The sequence below is a fragment of the Drosophila takahashii genome, chromosome 2R (genome assembly GCF_030179915.1).
Source record: "Drosophila takahashii strain IR98-3 E-12201 chromosome 2R, DtakHiC1v2, whole genome shotgun sequence".
Taxonomy (NCBI): domain Eukaryota; kingdom Metazoa; phylum Arthropoda; class Insecta; order Diptera; family Drosophilidae; genus Drosophila; species Drosophila takahashii.
In genome coordinates, this window is record NC_091679.1 from 42,946,675 (window position 1) to 42,972,123 (window position 25,449).

Here is a 25,449-nt window from a genome sequence, read left to right on the forward strand (position 1 = left end):
GCAAAACACATTTAATGCCGAGCACAAAAGGAAAACTATGGTCCAGGCTATTCAGGGAAAAAACATAACATCTTTGAGTAGAACACAGGGTGGCAGAATATACTAGTAATACCTTGTTATTATGGTATAATATAAGCGTTCCTTTGAACCAGCCTTTGTCCACAGGAAAAAATCACTTTTAAATGTAAAAGTAGGTGTCTAAAAGTATGCAACAATATATTTGTAACCCAAAAGTAATGTGAATTCATACAGGAAGACGACTATCCTTTATTCACTGCATACTTTTAGACAAGTATTTTAAAATTTAAAAGGGATTTCATAGGTTGATTTAAAAAATCAGCAATTTGTCACATAATTCAAATGTTAAATGCCATTTAGTTGGTGTAATTTATTTGCTTTTGATTCCTGTTGAAAAAGTCAATCACAATCTAATCCTGGCTAATCTATTTGATTATAATTCCAATTACTTACCATAAAATGAAAATTAATTGCAGCTTTGCCTCGACAAGCAATACAAATAATTACCAATATTTAATCTCACCTCCATTATTTACTTTCAGCAAAGAGCTTTAATTCAAAAGACAATTCTTGGTTTAAACACATCAAAGGTTTATTTTAGCGACATAATTGCCCTGTAAGCAATGTGTAATTCAATAATCTTATAATAAACTTAAGCCTAGCTCCAAACATTTTGTGGAAAGCGTAAATACATTCGTACAAATATATATATAATACAATGTTATGCAATACAATTGCTCTAAGTACAAAACAAACAAATTGTTTGCATTTCTTTTTTCATTTTATATTTGGCACAAAGGACTTCTCGACTACAGCTAAGGAATTTTCAGAGTTTTTGGTTTTTAAGTTGCCAGCCGTATGGGGAGGTCAGGTAAAGGATTTTTCGGGGAAAATATTTACAATGAGAATGCAAAATGTCAAAGTTGCATTTGCATTGAACGAAACATAAAATAAATCTGGCTACCGAGGGAGCAAGCACTTTAAGAGCATTTTTGTTATAAGCACACAAGAATACCAAAAGTTGCCTCGGCAACACAGGAAAAATGGCAAAAAATAGCCAAAGAAAAATGGTATTTCTATTTATTTGGCATCTTGCTCCGCCTCTCCGTTTGTTTTGTTTGCCTGAGTGGAAATATAAAAATTACTTCGTTTACATCCAGCAGGATATATATAGTATGGTATAGTAAGGTTGAAACGAGAGGGAGAGCGAGTCCAAACGGGTCACGCAACGTTCTAGACGAAGTAATAACACTTGACGCACGTCTGAGTTTCCGGCTTGTGTCCGGCCAGCGAACGTGTCTACACAGAGAGAAAAATTCTTAGGACATAAATATTACAATCTTTGTGGATTTTTGAGTAACCTGATAGAGCTTTAAAAAACTAAGTTTTATCAGGAAAATCAAAATTTGAAAATATATACATTGGTTTTATATCATTAGTTAAACTTTTCTATTATTTCACAATGAGAAATAATAATGTTTATATAATAATAACAATGGTTTTCATTAGTGATGAATAGACGTTGGATATTATGAGAAATGGTAATATAAATTACAATTTAATTTTCAAAAAATCATAGCTAGATTTAAGTTTTTTACAAAAATTGATTTCACATAAAATCCCACGTCTAATGATTAATAGTTCAGATATTTTTTAACACATCCCTTAACAAAAAGTAACCATTTCATAATAATATTTGGTATAGACTGCGTTGAAAATGTAAAGCAGCTATAACTGGGTTACAGATTTCTCTCTGTGCAGCTCTGGTGGGGATTCAGAGTACCCCAATTCCTCTGCAGGTGCTGAAAACTAGTCGAAACTCTCCTGACGTGTTAAATTGAATTTGAGCAGCGACGACGACGAGGAGGACGCCTTGGCCTTGGTTTTGCTGCTCGAGTCGGAGACGGAACTCGAATTGGACTGAGTTTGCGCCTCGGGCGTCTGGTGGCCACTGGAGAAGGATCCGGTTAGCAGCATCTGGTGCTCCTGGCGATGGCCACCGAGCAGTTGTCGCGCCAACTGGGATATGTCCCCGCCGTAGCTGCTGTCCAGGTGACTGGACCTCGGACTGGAGGGCTTGAGGGCCAGGGATTGACGCAGCAGATCCGGCAGATGCCACTGCTCCAGGAGCTCCGCTCCGAGGGTCGGCGAGTCGCTGGCCAGCCGGGTCAGGGTGTGCAGGATGGTCTTGATGGTGCGCCGCTGGGCATCGCTCTCCGCACGTGAGCCGTAGGTCTTGTAGAATTCCGTTTGGTACACGGACGTGATGAAATTTATGATGATGCCGTTGGCCAAGTGGCTGTGGCACTTCCTGTTCAGCGACATGTTGTGCAGCATCCCAACGATCTGCTCCTGTGCGGATGAAAACAGAGGGCGAAAATGTTGATGAGCAAAAAATAAGCAACTCAAAGCGGTCTGGGTGTATGTGGCGGTGTGTATGTATATTTTGGGGAATGAAAAATCGTGGCCAAGATTGCGAAAAAATTGCTTTGCAAATGCACAAATAAATTTTACGAGCCAGCGCCCCAAGAAGCTTTCAATAAAATTGCCCAAACAAAAAATTGCAGGAAATCGATCCGGGTGGAAATCCCAATCCCTCAAGGTCACAGATTCGCTTTTGAAGTTTGAGCTCAGAAAAATATAGTTGTGGAATACGAGAGACTGTTGTACTCGTAATACAACATTACAAGTGAAGCTTTTAGCATTTAAATTTGAATTTTTTAATATGTTTTGTTTAGTTAAGAATATTTTTACTTTGAGTGTCATGATAATTACTTTTTTATAATTTTAAGAAAGTAATTTAGTATTGAGTAATAACCCTTATTTATTATTAAACCTTAATAAAATAAATATGAAATTAAATATTGTTGTTTGAAAAACAAAAGACCAAGAAAAAAATCATGAAAATTAACGGTTTAAATAAATAAAATTGCCTAATTACTTCCTTCTTTAGTAACTGTTACCAAAAAAAAAATATGTCCTATATAATAATTTTGTCGATTAAAATTTTTAGATTTATTATGAAGACTGTACAAAAATGAAAGCAATTTCTTAGCAGAAAATATAATGCGATATACTTGATGAACATTATTTAAAATGTTACTTAATAGATTTCTCTGTAGCAGTTATATCATATTTCTTTAATTTCCCTCATACTTACATAGAGAAATACGCTGGTGCCGCAGTCCTGGTGCTCCAGGGTGTCGATCAGTCGGGCGATGGCCTCGTTGGACATGATGGAGTAGTGCGAGGTGGCCTCCATGCGGCTCAAATTGTTCAAGGCGGCGGCGCAGAGGAGCAGCGTTTGGGTGCAGCACTCCGGGCGCAGGAGTTCGGCCAAACCGGCCACCAGGCTCTCCGAGCAGTCCCTCAATCCCGGCACCCGGTGCTCCGGTCCATGCCAGGCGGCGGTGATCTGGGCGAGCAGCGACACGGCCTCCCTCTTCTCGAGGCCTCCCCTCTCGCCGGCTGACTCCACCTGGAGGATGTCCCTCACGATCTCGATGCCGCCACAGCTGCCCAGCTGCTGGATGGCCTGGGGATCACAGCACAGGGTGGCCAGAGCCCTTAGAGCCAAGGCCCTCACGGAACTCTGCTTGTGATCGAGGACCACCACTAAGAGGCTCCTCACCGCCTCATTCTGAACGAAGGCATCGGAAAGGGAAGCAAATCCATCGTAGTCTATATTCATCAGAGTGGCCACCATATTGATATTGGCCCGCAGGAGCAGATCACACCGACTCTGCTCGATGCTGGTCACCAGAACACCAACTAATCTCTCGAAGATCAGTCGCAGGGTGATCAGCGTGTGCCTCTTCAGCAGCTGCACATCATCCAGCAGGGATTCCAGATTGATGTAGTGCTGTCTTTCTAGGGAATACCTGGTATCCTTGCTGACTGTACGGATTTGCTCCAAGTGCTGCTCATAGCGCCTCCTTTCGATCCGCGCGTCGTTGAAGAAAATTGCCCTTCGCTCTAGAGTTGCAGTAAAATCATCCAGGTGGCCCAGGAGCTGGGTGGCTCCTCCGAGGGCTTCTGGCAGGGAACTGGCCTGCAGTCCACTGAGCACTCGCTCGCTCCTCTCGAAATGTCCTTGGAGGGACAAAGCCTGCTGTTGGAGCTGCCTCACCAACTTGCAAACCGCACTGGTAGTTATCGTATAGTTTTTATAAGCCTCCTGGGCGATGGACTTGTGCTGCAGGGTGCACATCACTTCGGGTTCCCCAGCCCATCGCTGCTCCTTCATCCAATGGGCCACGGGTTCCCGTTGCTTCTTGCCCTTCTTCCCTGCTATTTTAGACCCACTCTTTGGAGTACTCGTGCTGGCCGTGAATCTTAAGGATCTAACTCTCAGGGGAGAAGGAGCCTGCAGCTCCTGCTCCTCAGTGGCGACTCCAAAGGTCACCGTTTCGTTGTTGTACGGCGGTGGTGCCTCACCCAAGTAAACAGTCTCATTGTTGTAAGGTGGTGGTGGAGCCACAACGTCCTCTTCCTCCGAAGCCTCAGTTTCCGGTTCCGGTTTGGCTTTACGCATCAGTCGCCGGCGGCGTCTTATGGCCGGACGTGGTGGTGAGTCCTCCTCCTCCTCCGCCCCATCCTCCAGCTTCATGCTGTCCAGCTGCTCGAACAGACGACTCCGACTGGCCTCCAGGTCATCCCCATCCTCTGCAGACTTCGCCGTGAAGGATATGCGCCGCGTAACGCTGATCAGCGGCGAGTAGAAGGAGGAGTTGCCCACCCGACGCACCACCGTTGGGGGCGTGGCCACCGATTGCACCGAGGTGGGCGTGGCTGTGGGCGTTTGCTGGGCCGCCGATGGCGGCGATTGGGGGGATGATTGCAGCTGGTGCTGCAACTGATGGGATTCCTCATTGTCCGAGAAGCCCGAGTCCTTTAAATAGTCAGGAGAAAAACAATAATATTAGCATACTAATTTTGAATTTGGTTGGAATATATTAAAGTTAATATTTATTTCCCTCACATGTTTTTCAAATTAGTAATAAATTCATAATTGCTAATTTACAAAAACACTGAATGAATACTGATTTATTCCTCGTAAAATTAAATACAATATAGAGAAGTTTTTAGCAAACTCGAGGTCATGCCGGCTTAGACTTCAAGAAGTCCAAGACGTCGGCATTATGCCAACACACAAAAAGGAGCGAAGAGGCTTCACTGTACATGCATGTTTCATGTAGTAGCCAACTACAATCATCAGCAGTGAAATCGCTGTCTTAGTCAACGATCGAAGTGGGTTACCATGTAAGCCGCGCTATAACTGGTTGGGAATTATAGCGTCGCCAGATCGGTAAACTTCGAAAAGCTGATCAAGCCCTTAGTGTGTGTTGGACTTTGTTCTGTCTTTGATCTCTATCAGAGTTCCGTGGCAGATTGTGAAGAATATGCATTACTGCATATTTTTAGGCTTCCATATAGCAGCCTTTTACGGCGTGTTGACCGTTTTTTGTCCAAAGTTTGGCTTTTTTGATACGACCTTTTTTCGTTATAGAGAAGTTTTTAGCAAACTCGAGGTCATGCCGGCTTAGACTTCAAGAAGTCCAAGACGTCGGCATTATGCCAACACACAAAAAGGAGCGAAGAGCCTTCACTACAGTGAATATGTATGTAATGTATGAATGAATTTATAAATCGTTATAGTAGTTATAATTTCACCAAACTTTTTAAGTATATATTACTTTATTCTTCATAAAAACATATAAAATCAAGAAGAATTTCGAGAACACTTGTTCTTTAAAAAGTAAGAACAAGATACCGAAATACAAAATTCAAGAAGATTTGCTCTCTGTGTATTCCTCTGCTCTGTACCCCGATAATATCCTAATTTCAAGGCTTAGTTCTATGCAAAATTATAATAACCCTCTTGGGCTTAATATCAATGATATGCTCACCTGACTGCGTAGACTGCCCGGACTATCGTGTTTGTGCCAGGATAGCTTGGAGCTGTTCTGCTCGTCCTCCACCTCCTGGATGCAGGACAGATTGCCCAGAGGGCCGAGGGATGTGGGTTGTCTGTTGGAAGCCATTCCACTGCCCATTCCACTCCCATTGTTGAAGCTCGAATAGAAACCGCCGCTGGTCAGGGAGGACTGGTCGGATCCCCACCAGACCTTGCTGTAGCTGCGCTGAAAGGACATGCCTGAAATATACAGAAAGAGAGAGAGCAATCAGTAGTGTCCATCATTTAAACAAATTGGAATCATTCGTTCAACAGGCTTAAATTCATTAAATTTAATGCAATTGCCGCTTGGCTGGACTGGATTCATTGCCAATACCCGGGATTCGCATCCCCCAGGGGTCATTCAGGGGTCATTCGCCCATCACAAGTGGGCGTGGCACTGCACAAGCACACACACATGCCTGAACATTGGCGTAATATCCGTTACGAAAAAATTAAATTTCCGCCCTGAGATACAAATCATTATTTTAATCAATGAAATGCTGTCCCTTGCTTTCAGTTTTCCAGTTTTGAAATTTCGCTTTTTAGCAATTTAAGGATCCCCAAGTTCTCGAAGGGAAGGCCATCAAAATGACATTTGGCATATGGCCCAGTATACATTACTGTGCAATAATTTCTAAATAATTGATGTGAATGCCCCAAATTGTGGGCATTTATGCAGATTTTACAGACCAAATCTGTTGAGTTACATGGCATAAAGAAGGGGCGGAACCACCTGACCGCCCGATGTTACTGGAAATGCAAATGATTTTACAGGGTTTCAGGGGGTTTTGGCGTCCAGAAAATGAACAAAACATTTTCGGGGGCTCTATTATGCAAATGGAATAAACTAATTATGCTGCAAAACAATTTTCGTGTGACATCGCAAACCGAACTCGTGTTTTATTTTGTTTAATTTTGCGTGGTTTTTGCACTTTGCAGTTTACATATTTATTAAACTTTGTTGTTTTGCGCCATAATTACATAATATACCATTCAGGAAAAGGGGAGTGAAGTGGGAGTGAAAAGCACTTGTTGGTGGCAACTATTTGTGTTATGCATGAGTGGGAAAGTTTATTTTTCAGTTATGCATGCCCACTGAACTCTGACCCCCCTTTCCTTTTTTTTTAGCCCACAAATGGCATTTGGTCAACTGGCATTCGCAGCTCTTTCCCCGTTTTCGTCGCAAATATTGACAAAGTGCTTGTTTCAAGCAAACAAAATGAAATAAACAAATGACGTAACATTTTTTATTCCACTACTTTCGCACACATTAACACTCACACTTGGCCAGACGCATATTTATTGAATTCATTAAGCAATTAATTAAAATTATATTCAATTAGTACAAAAAGCACGCCAATGAAAATTAAAACCAACAAATATTTGCGGCCATTTACAGTTTAATATGAAATGTTTAACGTTTCTAACGCCTTTTGATATTATTATCCTTTTTTCTTCTTTCTTTTTTGTTTGGATAAATAACGAATGTGACACTTTCTTGATTTTATCGAACTGCTTGATTTAATTGCAAAATATTTAAACCAATGTTGACAATAATATTTCTGACATAAGTCATATTTACTTTAATCTTGATGTCATTAAATCAAAGATAAAATATTTTAATTAAGATTGTTAATATTTTATTAATTTTTTCCTTAAACATCGAAATATTGAATAATAGCTAATTTAAACATTTTTTTTAGGTACATAAAATATTTTTAAAAATATTTAATTAATTATTTTAAAAAATTGATGTACAAGGTTATTTTACCCATCAAAAAAACCCCACTTAAACAACATTAATTGCACCTGAAAATCCCGCTGCAAAGCCCCTTCAAAATCCCGAATTACAGGGTGCACAAATGAAAAACCACTGTCCCTGGGACAAGGGCTAATTAATGGAGAGCTCAGCAGCTTCCATCCCCCTTTTAAAAACGCGAGCCCCGGGCCAAAGCCTTTCGTATGGACAATAAATATTGCACAATTGCCGGCTGGCTGGCTGAAAGAGGCTTAACAATGCAGCAAGGCGATAAAAATTAACGGCACTTAATAGCAACATTGAAAATCATTAAGTGATTTATGGTCGGCCTGCAATCCCCCCGAAGGACAGGCGATACAATCGATATAAGTATTTATTCTCGTTCCTTTTTATTTACATGAGCATCTTAGAATACGTAAACGCACTTTATAATACAGCAACATACACATATAGACAATAAACTGAGTGTCCTCATCGTCTTTTTTCCTAATTTCGTTTCTTGTGCACATAATAATTTCCAGAAATTAAAACAAACTTTAAGGCGACTCACACAAATTGCAACCAAAAGCGAAATAATAATTATAAATTTTAATATGCTTGTGTGGTGAGTGTGTGTGAGGGGGCGTGTCTGGTCGGCAGTCAATTAGCATGGGCGCCACATAAATTTCAATATCGAATACGTATTCGCTTTTCGGTTTTGTGTTTAATCAAGATAAACGAGCTCGTTTTCAGTATTTCTTTTTTTTTTTTGTTCCGTTCAAGGGGGAGTGGCGCTTACACCTGGCCGACACACAGGACTACATGCCTCCTCCTTATAGCTTTGCATCCCTTCAACGCGGCAAATCGTTGAGCACGAGCGTGGACGTGTAGCTGGGCGCCTGAATGTGGGCCGTCTTGGTGGTGGTCAGCATGGTGGTGGTCGTCACGGTGGCCTTGCCATTGACATCTGCGTGCACCACATTCGTTTCCGTTCCTTCCGCCTTGGGTGGATCCACTTCCAGGTCCTCCGAGTAGCCCACCGTCGTCACCTGAACACTCGTCTTGGTCAGGCGATGAGTGCGATGCTGGTGCTGCGGCGACCTGAGGCCCAGATCGGTGCCCGTGGACTCGTCGTCGCTGTAGTCGCTGGTCAAAGCGCTTCCTGTGCGCCCGGAGCCGCCGTCATAGGAGTACTGGGTGTGATAGGTGCTGCTGGGCTCCCCGCTGCCGCCCGTCGTCTGGCTTCCTCCTCTCGAGGGGGCCACCTCCGTTTCGCCTTTAGCCTGTTGAAGCGTAGAGGCGGCGGTTATGTCCTCCTCGGAGATGTCGTCGAAGGCCGGCGGTGGCGTGGACATTCCCGAAAGCGTCAGCACCGGCTGGCGACCTCCTCCTCCGCCGGTTGGCGTGCTCAGCGGTTGGAGCCGCGAGGCCGGCGAACGCAGCTGTGTGGTGGTCGACGTTTTACGCTTCGAGGGGGAATGTTTCAGTGGAAATGTGGGCGTCTTCTTGAACACCTGCTTGCCCATGGCGTCCTGGAAGCGCTTGGCGTAGAAGCTGGGCCGGCACACCGACACAGTGTCGCCGTTGTAAAGGATACTCTTAAATGTGTGCTCCAGCTTCTTCTCCAGGCGATACGATTGCAGAATGTCAATGATGCCGATGTACAGGATCAGCCGTTCGTCGTTCTCGGAGCGAGCAGGTATCCCGCCAGCTGGCACGTCCTCGTCCTCCTCCAAGGGTACGTCCATGTCGGCTGTGATGGACTCTAGGGCCGTGGAATGGGCCACCAAACGCTGGCGGTTCATGCTGCGAGTACGGTTTAGACCTGCTCCTGCGGAAGTTCCCGGAATGGAGGCGTAGGAGGCCACCGCATGCAGCTGATTCTGATCCGCCTCGGGAGCATCATCATCGGGATTTACTGCGCTCTCCTTGCGCTGCAGCTTGGCCCTCGCATTCAAGATCCTCTCCTCGCGCTTCTCCTTGGCGGCCAGGTCCAGATTGTGGATGCCCACCAGCAGCGAGTAGTCCATGATCTGGAAGCTCTCCAGCACCATGCAATCCCGCCGGATGGTGCTCATCAGCGCATTGTACTTGTCCGTCTCGAGGAAAATCCCATTCGGATGATGCTCCGCAAAGTCGAGGTCCTTGAAGGTGGGACTCGCCTTCTGGCGCTCCGCCTTGGAGGCCTTCCGGCGGAAGGACGAGCCCTTCAGGTCGTACTTGCAGTGCATCTTGATGTCGGAGGGCAGCAGGTTGTTCATCGCCACCAGCCGCACGTTCTTCGAGTTGTAGTGGAAGCAGTACAGGCCGAAGAACTTGGGCAGCAGCGTGCGCGGATTCTGCGAGAGGTTCATGTAGTAGCCGGGCAGCAGCTTCTGCAGGAACTCGCACTCCTTCTTCTGCACCGTCTTGATGATGAACTCGTCATCGGTTGTTAGGTAGAATATGGAGCCAGAGGCCCCCGGATTCGACAGTTCCCTTAACGGAGAGGCACACATCGACATCAGGAAATCATCCGGTGCAATGCCAAACAGATCGCGGAAGTAGCGAAAGGCTATGGGTGCGTAGACCTTGAACCGGAAGTCGCTGTAGTGGTGGGCAGGTGTTATGGAGGAGCCATCGGGCGGGAAGGCGATCGTCTCCATTTCCCAGAAGTCGTTCATCAGCAGATCCCTCTTCGGCTTGCTGGCCAGGCTGCCCACCGTGTGCTGGATGCCCAGCTGAATGGAGCCCATGATCTGCTTGGACTGGATCTTCTTGTAGGTAACCTCGCCACCCTCCGCCACCCGCCGGTGGCCGAGCTTCTTCTCGTGCCTGCCGCCCGTGGTGGAGGGATTCCTGGAGATGCTGGCATCTAGCGTGGAGCTGGCACTCCTCAGTTTCGAGGCCGGCGTCTGGCTGGCGGCTATGTTGTTGAGCTCCTGCTGCAGTAGGGCGGTGCTCTCCTGGCCTCCGTGGGCCAGGGCAGCCTCCCTGAAGAGCTGGCGGGATGTGCCAGGTTGTGGAGTCCTGGGCGTGTCCTCCAGGTCTGCAACTGGAGCAGGAAGGATCCTCACTGGAGTAAGCAGGCTCTTTTGCTCCAGCTGCAGCTGGTTCTCCTCCGTTTCCTGATCCTGATGATCCTTTTCTTCTGCCTTATCCTCCTTGACCACCGGCTGCAGCTCCAGTTCCACGCGGGTGTCCATTTCCATTTCCGCTTCCGTTTCCCTCTGGAGATTTCCGCTCTCTGCGGAGGAGAAAACCACTTATTGCAGTGCTGCTCAAACTGTACAAAAGGCATTCAATTGCAGCTCGATAAATGGGTTTTGAATGTGTGAGTGTGTGTTTAGATGAGTAAGTGGGTGAGTAATCGATTAAGCCAGGGGCAACAATTGTCACGTTTGCACATGCTATATACCTACAATATATATCATCCATGTAGCAACTTGAGACTCTCGCCCACCTGTTGCTTATCTTTTGTTTACCCAAATGAAGAGAGGCTACAACTCAAACAACAAAAACAACAACAGCTAAGTAATTAGCCCATGGTCACTGACTGCCAAACTGCGCGACTCCAAAACTGTAAGTGCATATGGAAATACAGAGAGAAATCGCAATTGCGTGAAATCATATGCAATCAGTAATCACTTGAAAATTCCTAAATGCACCTGAAAGCAGGTAACTAGACAGACGAACCGAAATTTTCGATTGTTTGCATATGGGAATCCTAAATAACCGGCAGACACACGTTGAAATGCATAAATAAACGTACAAATGCACTGAGAGAAAAATATATACTATAAAAATAATATGTTTTATCAGAAAGAGAGCAATTCAAAGCTTATTATTATCGCAAATATTTACAATTCGATAAAAAATGACAACAAAAAAGATAATTCAACATATCACAGACGTGCTAATGGTTATAAAAGTCTTAACTGGAGTTTAGTCAATTTATCATAACAAAGCCTTTAATAATCTTGAAAATTCAAGTATTTTGCCTAGTTCTAGTTCTAGGTATATAGTTATTTTTGAGCCCTTAAAAACCCTATTTAATTTCTCTCTGTGCACAAGCGATTGGCAAACGTTTGCTGAAAACACAAACAATTAGGCCGAAATCCACAAAATTATTATAGGAAAGTCATTATTTTGTGTGTGGCGTTCGTTGTGTTGTTTTGAGAAATGGAAAATGAAACCATAACATGGTCAGTGGGCGTGGCAGAGGGGGGCGCTAAGTGGGCGGTGGGAGGCCATTCAGCTGGCTCGTGTGTGTTTATTTCGGTAGATTTTTAGATTGTCGCTCGGCGGATATATCGTCGGCATCTCCTATATATCTTTTCCTCGTGTCTTTTTTTTTCTTTTTTAATATTTGTCGCACGCATGACAGGCCAAATAAAACAAAAAATTACAAAAGCAATAATTGTACGTTAATAGCGGAAAGTTTTCAGTGAATGAATGTGAATAAATTGTGGGCGTCCTCTGCTGATAAAAACTATATTTAAACTGGCTAAAAGATAAAAAAAAAATAAAAATATATGAGGGAAACTAAGTTGGTTTTTTATTAAAAAATCTCACAATTTTTTACAGCTTTTAAAATGGTAGAAATCCTTCTAGGGTTAATAACTTTGCCACTTAACCCTGACTGTTGTTGTTTTTCTTGTTGTTGTTGCTGTTGCCTTGGGACCATTTATTTCTTTTTTTTCGTGAATTATGAGCTTGCAATTAAAGCGTTTTGCTTCTTTATTTGTAATTTAATTAGCGTACTTACACAGAAACACTCGAGGGAATAATAGTGGCTAGAGGTCAGAAAAACCAAGAGATATCCAGCAAAAATAGCGATAATTATGTGCCCTCGGCTGTGCTCTCCCCCTCTCTCTCTCGCTCTCTTTGTGTATTCGTTGATCAAGGCGCGTTTATCTCTCGCGCTCTCTCTTTCGCTCCTCTGCAATTGTTGCTTCGTTGTTGTTGTTGCTTCCTCCTTTTGCTTCCCCTTTTTTCCAGCTCTTTCGATTTCCAGTTTCCGCTTGATAAATTGCTTTCATAATTTACAACAATCTCAACGAATTTGAATTCTCCGTGCACACCTGGTTATTTACTTGTGTGTGTGCGAGTGTGTGTGTTTGTGACTGAGGATGACGTCGTCGTGCGGCAATCGACCAAGTTCTTCTTTCCGCACTTTCGCATTTTCCTACTCCTTTTGGCGATCGGCGCCCGGAAAAGCTGTCCCGGTTTTTCCGGCTCGATTTTTGCACTCCGCGAACTTGAAAACCAGGCGAAAATACAAAATTCCCGGAGAGAAAACCGTTTTTTTTTCGATGAGTCGTTCGCGCAGATTAGAGTGGCCTTTCAAAAATTACGAAATATCTCTTCGCCATATGTTTATTGGGGGTATTGATCTGAATACCAGAAACGGGCACTCTGAGAAATTATAGATGATATCGATAGATATATCGTTATTCAAAAATACCGACTTTTAACCGTTTCCCAGAAATGTTAAGTAACAAAATCTATTTAATTTATTAATTTTAACATATGGTAAAAATATAATGAAATAGTTTTATGAATTGTTTTTAAAATTAGTGAAATTCATAATAGATGTGAAAAAGTAATATTGTTCTTAGAAGAGTGATATTTCCTTTTTACCTTTTTATTTAAGATTAAAAAATGTAATATTTCCATTTGAAAACAATCGATCTTGTGTCTTTGCTAAAGTTCATCCAAGTTTCCCACCAGGTTAAAGTCTTTGCTGATCAGACAGTGTTGTTAAGTATAAAAAGTACACTGGCCAAAAAGCAGTTGAAGTTTTACATTTTTTTTTGTTAATTATTATTTAGCGGATTAGTTAGTTGCTTAATTATTATTATTGGTATAAATTAATTTTTACTCTCTACACGTTTTTTTCTTTGTAAGAACAATAAATTTCTTGAAACGAAAAAGAAAAACCGACCTGTTCATTCTATTTTTGGAAGAAAAATGTCTGCATTTCTAGACGAAATATTAGTTTAATTTTTTCGCGGGAATAGAAACCGCCTGTCCAGCGAAAATCTAATTAAGAACACCTACAAAGGCGACTTGCCTGCCGTCGGCGTAATTGGATTAGTAAGCGAAGCCAGCCAAGGAGGAATTTTCAGGACCCTCTGCCCTTGACCCTCGGATTCCGCATTCAGTCGTCTCGGTTTGCCTCATTACCACCTCACCACCATCCCCGCCCCCTTGGACACCGTTTAAATTGATTGAAAAACCGCCCCTTAATCGATATTTATGCCCAGCCATGAGTAATTCTAATAGACGTCGCTCATTAGTAGGCAAAGGCGGAATAATGTAAAAAATGTTTAGCTAACAATCCGGTTTCCACGAGGAGAAGAGAAACAACTGAAGATGAGAATGAGATGAGTGCGCCTCATTACGAATGCCCCAGAGCGAAATTGCACTTAATTGGTTGTGTTTTGTGTTGAATGGTGTAAAAATTGATGTAAATTTAAAGGATCATCGCATGAGAAAACTAATTTTTTGGGGAGTTCGTTGTGCTTTTGCCGGCCAATTAGGCACAAAAGGCAGACAAAATTCATATGCAAATGGCTAATAGAGTTGTCAGCAAACGAGTTTTGGGCCAAATAGAATTTTTAAGGCCTGTGACAATCTGCCAATTAATTTGGAAATAAAAAAAAGAGCGGGAGCGCATAATTTATGCAGCTAAAACTCACAAACAGAGAAAGAAAACAACGGAACTCTTTGCCATATCGCTTGAAAGATAATGGTTCGTTATCGGAAAGCATTTCATAATAAATAAATCAAAAGAAAGGTAAAACAGAGAGGTAGAGAATGGGATTGAATAATAAATTGAAGTTCTGGTCAGCTTAAAAAGTCTCAATAATGGAAATTGCATCGTAAAAACAGAGAGCGTCGAACGAAAAATTACACTGAAAATGTTAATCATCATAATTAAGTTAATATGTTGGTAGGGGGGTGGTTAAGTGTTAACTGAACTTGGGGTCAGCCGAACAAATTGAAAACGAGGTCGAGGGAAAGCGCAAGGTAAATTTCCCCCCTCGTAAACCCACCGCTTAATTAACCGAAAGTTAAGGCCCAAACAGATCAAAATCGATTGGAAAAGGTTAAAACCATGGCGCCCATTGATTAATCCGCCATCGGCCATAATTATTTTAATAGTTTTGACATTTAAGCGACAAATTAAAATGGAATAAATGCAAAATAAGCGTAATAAATTTTAATTGCTTACCGCACAGCCCACCCCTCTATATTTTTCACCCATTGGCAGCTGTTGCATTGATTATAATGAAATTATTATTTATTTATTTCCCATACTTTTTTGTTATTGCATAATTAATTGTTGTCGTTCGAGTGGCAAACAATTAAATAATAAATCACTTTTAAACAATCATTTAATTATGTAAAAAAGCGAGTGAACGAGTTGAATTGATTTAGCATTAAAAGCGAGCAATTATTCAAGACTCACAAAACTAACCATAAACTGTTCAATATAATCGGCAATTGTTTAAAAATGTCAATGTGACATGGAAAGTGCAAAAAAAGTTAGTAATGGATTAATGCTCCATTTACGGCGCTTCAACTGACATTTCACATCATTGTTCTTCGCTGGAAAATCAATAAACTAAGCCAAATTAAACGTTAATCCCATTTAATTAGACATACAATCATCATTGCCTTGGCATTTCCCTCGTCTAACGGTAGCCGACATATCAGAGGGGTATTATCTCCAAGTCGACACCAATTGTCATTGATATCGATCTCTGTTTGCGGCAACAGGTGAGTGACTTCGTATCGACGGTCCCCCAACTGGTTTTCCAGTCGCCTCTAATAACACCTCTCCCGATGACCGGTGTAATGGCCAGTGTTTAGCACTCTAATGGAGCCATCGAAACCACAGAAATGCTCTCAAACTGGAACTAGATCAGTGCAATTATGCGGTCTTCCCTTGATTATTACAATTAGGCTTGTCTAAACTGCAATTAGGGAAGTCGGGGAAACGGAAGATTGCGGTGAGATTGAAATGGGGGGAGTAATGTTCTAAAATTACTGCGTGCTTGAAGGTAAAACTTGAAAAGTGAGTAAAGTTGGAGAGATGAAAAAATTCTTATAAATTCAGCGCCTAAGGCAATAGTTAAAACCTTTCTCCTTTTATAAAATTCACTTTATTTTAAGAATAATAATTTCAAATTTCATATTGAGAAGCAAAAAAACAAGAGAGACCGCTATAGTCGGGTTCGTGTCCCGACTATCTAATACCCGTCACTCGGCTAAAGGGAGTGCGAGGGAGATGGTTATATATTTTTGGATTGCGTATAACTTTTTAATGAATGGTCCGATTTGAAAAATGTCTTCTACATTTCGATAGGTATAAATATACACAACAAAATTGCATTTATACTTCTCGGAAATCTTCAAAGGTGTGACCGCCAGGCACATTTTAAAATCGTTAGTGGGCGATTGTGGGCGTTAGAGGGGGCGTGGCGCTCGTCTGAAATAAACTTGCGCTGCGTAGGAAGCCCAAGAATATGTGTGGAAAATCTCAACCTTCTAGCTTTTGTAGTTTCTGAGATCTCAGCGTTCATACGGACAGACAGACAGACAGACAGACAGACAGACGGACAGACAGACGGACAGACGGACAGACGGACATGGCTAGATCGACTCGGCTAGTGACCCTGATCAAGAATATATATACTTTATGGGGTCGGAAACGCTTCCTTCTAGCTGTTACATACTTTTGCACGAATACAATATACCCTTTTACTCTACGAGTAACGGGTATAATTAACGAAGTTATGGGTTTTTTTTTCTTCCGTCTTATTTATGTTTTCTTTAAAAATAATCGTGTACTTTCCCGAGAATGACGCTAAACAAATATTTTATGAGTAAAAAAAAGTTATATAATTAAATATTAATACTCATTCAAATATTTTTTTAAATTTTCCTAATATAATAACTTAATGGAGGAGAGTTCCATTATAAAGTGGACTGTAACGACTATAAATATCACTTAAATTAAATATAATTTAGATAGAAGTAAAGATATTCATGGTGTTTTGAAAAAAAAAGTTAAACAGTTGGAATATCTATTTTATTAATGAAATGATAAAGTGTTTTTGAGTGTTTCCAACTGTACACATATTTTATTTGTTGGATCTTATTCACATCTGCCTGATGCATGACTATTCCCACTGCGTACAACCCAACGCACCCACATTCCTTTGCCTAACCCAATTAATGTTATCCAAAGCCGCGGCTTAGTCACCACCACCACCGCCACCCCAAGAGCACATTTCATTCACCATCTACCTGATCAGTCACCTTTGCGCCCACCGCCTCCCCCAATTATAAATAAATATCTCTCCGTCAGTTATGTATCCACTCGGTATCCCCAAGCTCACATGAGTGACTCACAGGGGGATCTACGTTATAAAGAACATTCAGAGAAAACCCGCAGTAAAAACGAAAAAAACAGCAGCAGAAAGAAATCATTTTGCGGTCTGACGACTCTGGGACGCTACTCCTGAGTCATAAAAACCGAGCTTAGCAAAAAGTCCTCGAAAATAAAATACAAAAAATAAAAACAATGGATTATGAGTTCAATAAATGGGCGGAATGTGTGTATTAAAGCGTAGTGTGTAATTACAAGGGGCGTATGCGGAATCGTATTAAATATTTGTGTTTATTGATAAGCTTATTGGGGTCAAAGGGGACGACAATAAACAGTTATCTGTCTTTGGCTGTTTGGCTGGCATTCCCATATGCGGTTTCTGGCCTATGCTTTATGATGGCCAAAACTTACCGTTTTCTTGTGTACAAACAATGCCGAGGTAATCCCAAGTTTGGCTTCTGCTTTTCTTGATGGATAGTAAACTTTATATTTCAAGCACGTGTCATTTGATTATTTTTGGTCACCACAAAACTTGTCACTGGTTGTAGGTGGTTGGGGGTGGTAAATAAATAGTTTAACACTGCTCAACGGTAAACACAAGACGACACTTAACAAACTCGTTGGCCCGAATGAATACGATGAGTTCGAATACGAATCCGAATAACGAATAACAAACAGAAATATCTCGCGACGATCGCAGCGGTTGCGTCTGCGTTCTTCGAGTGCTGGGAATCGAATGAGGCTATAGACTTCTCATTCAAGGGTGGGAGACAGCCGGAGAGTCGGAGAGTCGAGTCAGAGTCAAATTACCTGAGTGAGTAAGGCAGTCAGTGCTGACAGCTTGGCTATTTATGGATAAGCAGTACATTTTTTTAAACTTTCTGATGGTATTCTACAATTTTTTCATTTTAATAAAACTTTTCCAGTTTTATACTGTTTTCCCTAATTATAAAAATATATTGGTAAGTATTTCTGAGAGTCCAACATTTTTGCTTAGTCTCAGTTTTTTATCTTGATGAAAATCTAAAGTTGGTACCAGTCGTTGTAAGGTTTTACAATTTTTTATATTTTAATAATGATGAAAGAGTATCAAGATACATAAATTAATTACGATAATAATTTAATAATAATGATTTTTGCCATTCTTCTTATGTTTGTATTATTTTATTTGACTATTTTAAATATATGAAAAATGTTTCAATACTTGAAATATTTATAGCTATTTTAAAGGTAAGTCTGGCTATTTTCTAAAATGCTTTCTCTTTCTCTCTCCACTCTGTACTCTCTTTGTCCCTGTCTCTCTCTCACTCTCTGTTTATTTTATCATAATGCACACACGCTTCGCACAATGGAGAGTATTGTTTAGTGGGATTTATGTGTTGTAGTAGTTGGTGGTGGTTTAAGTTTTTGTTGCTATTTCTTATCACTCGCTCGCTCCCTCTCCCACTCTCCCTCTCTCTTTTAAGCCAGCTGTTCGGTAGCTCAAAGGTGCGATCTCCCCCTCTCTTTCATTTTCTACGCATGCGCAGCTGCCTGAGATTTTAATTTTCTTTGATTGGGTTGCATTGTTATTGTTGCTGTGATTTAATGCGAATTTTTGGCGCAATTTTAGGGCGGTTATCTTTCGTCTAGACCATTTTAACCCCTTGGAATTTCCGTTTCGAAATTTGTTTGACCATTTGCGCAAGTTTGAACACTTCTGGTGGGCTGATAAGATTACCTTAACTTTTTAAGGGCCGTAAATAATGCCCATTCATGATCGCCCGAAGGCCCATAAAATCGGAAATATGTATGTCACAAATTCGCTGTTGTAACAATGAAATTATGAGCAATCGAACAGCAATTAAGCAATTGAACAATTGGTGCAAACATTATTAAAGCCTTAAGAGATCGGTCGCCCACTGAAAAGTCAGTGAAAATAATTTAGAGGAACCCACGATGTGTTTGCTGTTTTTTTGGCGTTTGCCAATTTGAAGCAATTTCCAAATTGCGAAAGTAGATAAAACAGTTGCGATGAGTAGAGGAGGTAGGTAGAAAGCCAAGTAAGCAAATTAAAACCGAAAACAACTGATGAACCAAGTTCACTGTAACAAATAGTGATTATTTCAATAGGAAAATAAAGAAATATATTTCTATAAACAAACAAATATATACGAGAAACCATGTAACACAGTTTTTATAAACACCTTTAAATTGAAGAATTTTTTTGATACAAAATTCGTAATAAATATTAATTAAAAAAGGAAACAAAAATCTCTATTACATCAAAACAATCATGTTAAAATGTTCTTATGGAATACAAAATTCGAACAAAAATAACCAAACTAATAATTGGATGAGTTATAAAAGCTTTCAGCAACTTTAAAACTGACAATGAATTGGCTTTCTATTGACATTTATTTTATTTGTTTGTTGACAGCTAAGCTTAACTTTTTTATTGATACGAAATGGCATGTGACATTGACCCCCAAACTTTTCAGTGTGGAGTTTGAGGAAAGGGTACATTTTTGGGGGCAAAATGGGGTTCAGAGTGCACACGAAAGGAATTTCCCCCATTCGTTGTCAATGTAATTTGTCAGTTCAAAGACCCCGTGCGACACGAGGACTGCGACTCAGTACTTTGTATACCATGTAACCGGGATGCACAAGGACTCGAACCCGGATCCATCCTACGTGCAAGATGTTTACATGGCGGTGCTCGCTTGACAAATGTGCCAAGTGTGCGGACGTGGGCCCCAGACCCTAGAATCCTAGAGTCCTACAGTCCTACAGTCCTAGAGCCCAGAACACAGATCCCGAGTCGAGTGCAGCTAAAAAATGTAATCAATGTATTTTTGTCACGTTAACGAAATGCACGAGCCTCACACAGCTCAACTCAGTTCAGCCGGCACAGCTGCCATAAAAAGGCACTGAACAAAATAGTACATGGGTATTTGCCAAAAATGTGTACAATCTCGGTAATAAAATACATTTCCATGATGTAAAAACGCCTTAAAGTTTTTTTTTTATTTGTTAAAGAATATTTTCCATGGTGTAAAAAAGATCCTTAGTTAACTTCATTATTTTTTTTAAACAATTTTAAATAATATGCAGAACAATAAATATTCAAAATAATAATTTTATTTTAACACATAAGAATTTTAATACTTTTTTTATTAATAAAAAATTTAAAAATGTTCTAAAAACTTTATTTTTAGGAAAATTATGCTAGACTCTTAGATTTTGATCTCATTTTCTCCAGTGTGGTTTCAATTCCTTCGTCACCGCTCGACAAACATAAATTGTGTCTGTCTTTTCGTCTGCTTGTCGAGCTGCCTGAATTTGCACGGCATGACGACAACAACAACAACTGTAAGTACAAGTATGACTGCAACTACAACAGCAATAACAATAACAAGAACTACAACTGCAACTACAACTACGACTGCAGATGACGGAGAAGAATGAGTCCAAATCCCAGGCAGCGGCACAAAGGATTGTCAGGAAGAAATGTCACTTCGTTTGGCAGCAATTATCCCCAGAGCTGAATGAGCATTGACTGAGCCAGCGAATGAGTCTCCTTCTGCTTCTCTGCGAAGGATTTTGGTTGAGATTTGGATTCGGAGCCTGAGTCCCGGAATCCTAGGAAGCAGCTGCCAGGCTTTGGCGCGAGCTAGTCTGCAATTGCCCTACAGTGAGCACTCACTAAGGGTTGCAGAGGTTGTGATTTACCTGAAAGTACGGCAAATAATGGCACATCCCCTTAGAATGTAAACAACCTTAATACGTTTTAATATATTTAATAAGAATATTTTCTAAATAGAATATATAATATTTATCACATTTGATCACCCTTATTGCAAAGACTTTGAAAATGTATATTTATAAAACAAAATATTAGGCTCTTTATTATGAAATAAAATATCTATACTGTAGTTTACATTTAAGGATAATTTTTTCCATATCGAGTACTTACTGCAATCATAACTGAGTGCGAGCTACCGTTGCTCAATCGCATATATTGTGCCAGTAGCAGTACTCCCCTCGATCTCCTCTCTTTTCGGTGGCAGTGATGTGTGCCTTATGCCACGACTTCCTCCCCGAAAAAGCAGAGCCCTGAGCGAAGAAAACTTAAGTGCATTTGTGCCACTGTGAGCCGCGTCGTCGTCTGCCAGCTGTCTGCACCCCTGCAACCTCACCCCTCGCTCTCTCGCACACCCAAATTTCTACCCCCATGTGTAATTAAGTCGGGCATTATTCGATATGCTGCTGCTGCATCGGTGAAATTTATGGGCAAATGCATTTGTTGGCTATTTATAGACCGAACAAATGAAAGACTGGAGTTCATAACCTTACCTATGCACAACTTCGTTTGCCCACTGCCGAAATTTTATCAAACTAGCACAGCGGATAGATTGCGATACCATTTAGTAGGCCAGTGTCGAAAGAACTCTGGATTTATTTTGACAAATGGGGTTGGTATAGGTTTTTTGTGAGTTCGACGAATGAGTAATGGCCAAAACCCACTTGAATGGCATTTAACTATCAGTGTTATCTTAGCAGTACTCAAGTCAGCAAACTCATAAACAAATAGATAGAGCTCTATGGGTGCAAGTATGATAATAGTACTATTGTAACTCATCGATGGCTTTAGCGATAGACCCCAAAAATTCGGAAGTGAAGCAAGCGATTTGTAGAACTACACATATCAAAATTCTAAGTTCTATTGATGACAGTTGCTATGTACCATTGTAACTCATTGATGGCTTTAGCGATATCCTCCGAAATTGAAGAACTCAAGCAGGGAAATATTAAAATAATACATCCCAAAATTCCAAGTTCTAGTGCTACAAGTTCCAGTAATAATGGTGTCTAAACTCAAAGCTCTGGCGCTCTAAGAGATCATTTAACTGCATATTAAAATTCAAAGCTTCCAGTTTTAATCAGAGAGTCTGCTTAGCTCGAGCCCACTTTCAACGGCATATTTGCAGCATGAGTTCGAAGAGATAACTCTGAAAAAAAGACAATAAGTAGCACTCTCTGGGGTCGTGAGTCACCGGCGATGTTTTCGTGTGTCAGCGAGACAGAGAGACGCAGATCGCCAAGTGATTAACTTCGGTATCTGACAGTTCCAGATTCACTGTTTCACCTTTCGAAGTGCCGACTGTGCGGAAATCGCAAATAGGAGGAATAAGGAAAATATATATTCAATAGCTTCTCGGATCGAAGCGGAAACCCGACGCCTCCGCAGGCGCCTCAAGTTGCACTTGGCGCTGTCTCAGCTTTTTTAGCTTTTTTCAGCACTTCGCAGGGCTGCTTTCCTTATCGCGGCGACTGTGTCATCAGAAAGCAATATAAAGAGCATGCCGCAGCAGTAAAGAAAATAATTTAACGACACCCAGCGAAATCGCGACACTGCCAGTGGAAGATAGAAGATAGCAACAAGTCGCTGGGAGCCCGCTTGTTTACCTTGAGTTAGATGTTCGTGGCTGTGGAACCAACCAACCAACCAACCGCCCGCAGAAACCCTAAACTTTCAGCTGCACTTCTTATCAGCTACACAGTGCATTGACATTGTTGCCTTGCTGCACTTGCTGCTTTGCTACCATGTTGCTTTGCTGCTTTGGTGCGGTTGTTCTGGCCAAAGTCTTGGCAGCAAACAAACAGAAGTAAAAAGTCTGCGCCAAGTCAATCTCGTCACTGCATTAGCTAATTCCTTTACTTTGATACAGAAAATAGTGGGTGGAGCAATGGTATTAAAAGAGTGTGTAAATTGAGAATTTATTTTTGTGTTGAACCTTTTAAATAAAATTCTTAAAATAGTAAGGAAATGATTTTATTTAAATAGATTTTTCAAAATATATTTACCTAATATCTACCTAATATGTAAAAATTTTATAAACAACATGGAAAATTGGAGGAAAAATTCTAGAAAAATTAAAGCTTATAAAGTTGTGTGTGTTTAAATCAAAATCTTTTTTAGAAATATTTTATTTTTATAAAAATGATATTTACAAATACAAATAAATAAATAATTTATTAAATATTTTTGAGTATTTATTTTGGGTATTTATTTTTTCAACATTTTCTCATACGTAGTTTCCTATCGAAATGTATGGAACTTTATTCTTTGTTTGCTCTTTAACTTTATATTTTCTCTAGAAAATCCGTGTAAATAGAGCTTTTTGTCCCACATGCCACCTTGCTGCGACTTGACCGCACCATGTTTATGTGCCTTATCCCGAATCCTTGGCAAACTGTGGGATTACCATGGAAGCGATGTCCTTGCTCCTTCTCGAGTGGGCCGCTTATTAAGTCATAGCCAATGCTGAGGGCAAAGTTCAAAGGCACTTGGCGCCCACATAAGTATGCAGCGCGTTTGTGTTTGTCTTAAGCGGTGGATGCATCCTGCCAGCCGGTTTTGTCCTGCCTTTGTGTGTGCATTCTCATAATTTACTATTTTAGTAGCTTACACGCACACAGAGACACTGGAGAGTGTGTGTGTGGTGCGGGGGCTTTGTTGACTTTTGTTTTAACGCCTCACACACACACTTGCGCTCTCAGGACGAAGGACTCGCACTCGCACTCATGTACACGCTTCACTTGACGCACATTGTTGTTTAAACCGACGCTGGGGGGAAATCACACAATTTATAAGTGTGGACCAACAGAGCGGAGCTGGCCTATCTGCAAAAACAACAATGCGGCAATGGCAATGGCGATGGCGATGGCGCCTGCTTTATATTAACAAGCCAAAAGAAAGAAAAGCGCGCGAAAAGTGGAAGGATATGCGAGGTGGAGGCGGGGTGAACAGGATAAAACTGTTGACAATGCCGCAAAACAAGCGAAAAAACATTGCATAAACTTGGGCGCACGCATCCCGAATGAGTAAGTGAGACGGCTTTATGGCGAAAAGAGATGTTGTGGGCGCGATGGCGAAAGGATAAGGGGGCGGGGCAACGCGAGTGGGCGGGGAAAAGCACTTGAGAAATTCTTTCTACTTTCCTGTACTTTAAATATGTAATTAACATTTTTTGTTTGACGAATGCCTATAATTCTCAAGTGCTTTTATTGGGAAGTTAAAATTGTATTTTCAACATACTTTTTAAACTTTATAAAAGGTACCAAATTAATAAGGGAAAAATTTAATTTCATAAATATTTAATTTACAATTTAAAAACAAAAGTTAACAAAAGATTTTTAGTTAGTTTTGTTAAAAATTATATATGCTTCAATTAAAATATATTTTAAAATTGTTATGAGATCTAAAATGATAAATTTTTGAACTTCTGAAAAATCTTGAAATCATAAAATAGTTTTCCTGATATAATTGTAACCAATAGAACCCACAAAGTTTTCCAGTGTATAAATGGATTTATGCTGTGGGATATATAATACGATGGCAGCTCGCGAGTTGGCGCTTTAAGAAGGCCGCCGAAAGCAAAACTCTTTTCACTTTGCCATTATGTGGCTGTTGGTGGAGGAGTGTGGTTTTTTGGGGGAGATTTGGGTGGGTGGGTCAAAAACGAGGGGGCTATGCAATAACATATGTTTTTGGAGGCAGCGAGGATTATGTAACAACTCGCTGCATTTGAACAATGCTTTGTTGTTCGGTCCACCAGCGAAAAGAAAAGAGACAACGGGGGGTTTTTAGGGGGTGGTTAGGGGGGTTAAGGGGGTGGCGAAAGCTGCATGTGCTTGTGTGCGTGGCAAAGCCAAAATATTTGAACAATTTGCGCTGCAGATTTCTTTGGCAGCCGCAAAAGCGAAGCTAACAGCCTTCGCTTTACATGTGTTGGTGTGTTAGTGTGAGTGTCGCATCCTTTGGCCTCTCTTTCACTCCATCTGGTCCTCTCTGTCGCACACACACACACATACTAACGCACAGACTGCACTCGTTTAGCATCGTTAAGCTTTCCACTTTCCGCTTTTGTATGCCGGGCCACATTTTTCGTGCTAATATCGTTAAAATGTTATTACAACGTAGTTTTTGCTTTAAACTTCCCGCTCCTTTCCCTTTCTTTTCGTCCTTTTCTGTTGGAAAATTATCGTTAGTTTGGCTGTGCAACCCCCCCACCCACTGGATATTCTTTCATGATTCTGGGCTGGATTTTCGCTACATCGTGTAAAATTAATTGAATGTAGCTGCAGCACTGAGCCAGTCCAACCTCCAGCCAGATGGCCAGAAACGGATGTAAGCCAGGATCCAACCAGTGGGCCATGTAATTTAGATGCTGTGCTGCCAAACCTACTTAAGTGCAGCAGTAGCCAAGCGTTGCGTTTCGTACCGTTTAGTTACGAACTGCCTTACAAAAATAGTGGTTCCAATATCGAAACAGTAATCTCAAAATTACTTACAAATACTTCTTACAA

General features: G+C 41.2%; 2 protein-coding genes across 3 annotated transcripts; both read right to left on the reverse strand.

The window, feature by feature from the left end:
- Positions 1-591: 591 nt before the first annotated feature.
- Positions 592-17,644, reverse strand: insc (inscuteable). Its single transcript, XM_017137446.3, has 4 exons — positions 17,509-17,644; positions 5,928-6,175; positions 3,179-4,909; positions 592-2,370 (listed from the first exon to the last, which is right to left on the reverse strand). Exons 2-4 carry the CDS (start codon positions 6,171-6,173, stop codon positions 1,828-1,830), a joined length of 2,520 nt encoding a protein of 839 aa, XP_016992935.2. The 5' UTR covers positions 6,174-6,175; positions 17,509-17,644; the 3' UTR covers positions 592-1,827.
- On the reverse strand, positions 8,096-17,634 carry sktl (skittles). 2 transcript variants are annotated; one of them, XM_017137448.3, is made up of 2 exons: positions 17,509-17,634; positions 8,096-10,941 (listed from the first exon to the last, which is right to left on the reverse strand). In XM_017137448.3, exon 2 carries the CDS (start codon positions 10,904-10,906, stop codon positions 8,567-8,569), a length of 2,340 nt encoding a protein of 779 aa, XP_016992937.2. In that variant the 5' UTR covers positions 10,907-10,941; positions 17,509-17,634; the 3' UTR covers positions 8,096-8,566. The 2 variants fall into 2 exon arrangements, with proteins under 2 accessions (XP_016992937.2, XP_016992936.2); XM_017137447.3 differs by lacking the exon at positions 17,509-17,634 and adding an exon at positions 12,463-13,043.
- Positions 17,645-25,449: the final 7,805 nt, after the last annotated feature.